At 51.9% G+C, this 1,933-nt stretch overlaps 1 protein-coding gene across 1 annotated transcript; it reads left to right on the top strand.

The window, feature by feature from the left end:
- Positions 1–206: 206 nt before the first annotated feature.
- Positions 207–503, top strand: LOC104400744 (feather beta keratin-like). Its single transcript, XM_010018877.1, has one exon. The coding sequence runs from the start codon at positions 207–209 to the stop codon at positions 501–503; it is 297 nt and encodes a 98-aa protein (XP_010017179.1).
- Positions 504–1,933: the final 1,430 nt, after the last annotated feature.

The raw sequence follows: 1,933 nt of genomic DNA, 5'->3' as shown, positions 1-1,933 counted from the left end.
TTTCCAAATGGGGGGAGGTGGGAGAATATTTTATCTGTGTTTGCATGGTCATCCTCAGGAATAGGGCTCTTTAATTTCCCTTGATATAAGGGCTGTCCCTGCTCTTCAGCCTGTGCTTTGCTCTGGCTCAGCAGGCTGTCGGGCTGTTCCTTGCCTGCTGACTGTGCTTTTGTCCTCTCTCCCAGGTCCACCTCCATCCCAGAGCCATGTCCTGCTACGACCTGTGCCGTCCCTGTGGGCCAACCCCACTGGCCAACAGCTGCAATGAGCCCTGTGTCAGGCAGTGTCAGGATTCCCGTGTCATCATTGAACCGTCTCCTGTGGTGGTGACCCTGCCCGGACCCATCCTCAGCTCCTTCCCCCAGAACACCACTGTGGGATCCTCAGCATCTGCTGCTGTTGGCAGCATCCTGAGTGAGGAGGGAGTGCCCATCAACTCCGGGGGCTTCGGCCTTTCTGGCCTTGGTGGCCGCTACTGCGGCAGAAGGGGCCTGCCCTGCTAAAGCCAGGACGGATGTCTCCAGTGAGTGCATCGACCAGGAAGACCACAGCCAGGTGCCGGACTGAGGACACTGTTGCTGGCTAGGCTTCCCAGATCGGTTGAGCATCCTTGTGCCCTCCTGCAAAGGGATGGAAGCAAGGTGCCAGCCTGTGCTGTCTGGAAACATTCCCAGCTGATGTCTTCTCCTTCTCCTGCTTTTCTCTCTGCATCATGAGTCCCTGTTGCCTCCTGCTGTCCTGTGCCATGAGTTCATACTTAATGCAAGCAGAGGGGGTTCCTGCTCATCCCCTTCTCCCCATGGGTGTGGGAGGAAGGTGTTTGACTTGATGCTGTGAAGGGTGCCTGAGTGTCAGGTGCCTTGTAGCAGCCTGCATGGCATCCCTTTGAGGATGCACTGCTTTGTTTCTCTCTTTAGAGTCATTAAAGTTTATGCTGCATTGAAGCTTGAGTCTCCTCGTGTTCCTTCCCCCCTGGGATGCCCAGCCAAACGTTCTCGGCAAAAAAGGTGTGGGTGAAGGGCTGTGGTGGTTTACATCTTTCTTGGGAGATTGGGATAGGGTATTCAACTGAAGCTGTTACTTGGATGACATAATTCATTGCATGTGATACTGCCTTTTCAAAGTCACGCACATCCCTTTGTCCTGAACAAAAGACTTTTGTCTCTTATCAAACCCCTTCAATTCTTTCCATGGCCAGTAGGTGTGTGTGGCATGTACAGATTTCAAAGAAACAGCAACCCACCACTTCTGGCCCCAGACCTTCCCTGCTTGCCCCTCAGGACACTTTCTGAAATACATAGCAATGTTAGACCTGTAGAGTCATTTCTTGGGAGTGTACATGACTTGTTACCCATGATATTGTAGTGAAGTCTCTCTCTGTCTCTTGTACACCCCAAGATGAAATGAATAAATACTCCAGGGAGCAGCCATTGTGTATTTTTCCCATTCTGCCCTCAACCTCAAGTCCACTGAGATCAGGGAGGGAAATCTTGCCCATTCATGGAGTTGGCATGTAGGTGGTGTGGCCTACTCCACTGAGATATAGTAGTTGCTCCTGAAATAGGTGATCTAGGACATGATGAGCTGCCTGTCCCTTCCTGCTTTATCCTCTAGTCTTCCACAGTTGATGTTTCACCCTTTGGTCCCCATCCTGCTTCAGGCAGTTATGGGCACATCTTCTGCTGTGCCATATGTGGTGGGAACACCTACAGTGCCTTTCCCCATAACTGAAGCTCTATCTATCTTCTCTGAATGAAAGCTTCTGTCAGCAACCCCTCTGCTCCCTGTTGTGCAGGAAGGCCCTCAGGGAATGCACTGTCTACCAACACTCATGAGCTGTGTGCCGACAACAGAAGCAAGGTGGGCTGAAAAGATCATACCAGGGAGGGAAGGCACCATTAACTGCATGTGATCAGAGGGAGCAGGGTGCAGC

This window comes from Nestor notabilis, unplaced genomic scaffold (genome assembly GCF_000696875.1).
Source record: "Nestor notabilis isolate BGI_N333 unplaced genomic scaffold, ASM69687v1 scaffold2507, whole genome shotgun sequence".
Lineage (NCBI taxonomy): Eukaryota > Metazoa > Chordata > Aves > Psittaciformes > Psittacidae > Nestor > Nestor notabilis.
This window is presented reverse-complemented; position numbering and strand designations above follow the sequence as displayed.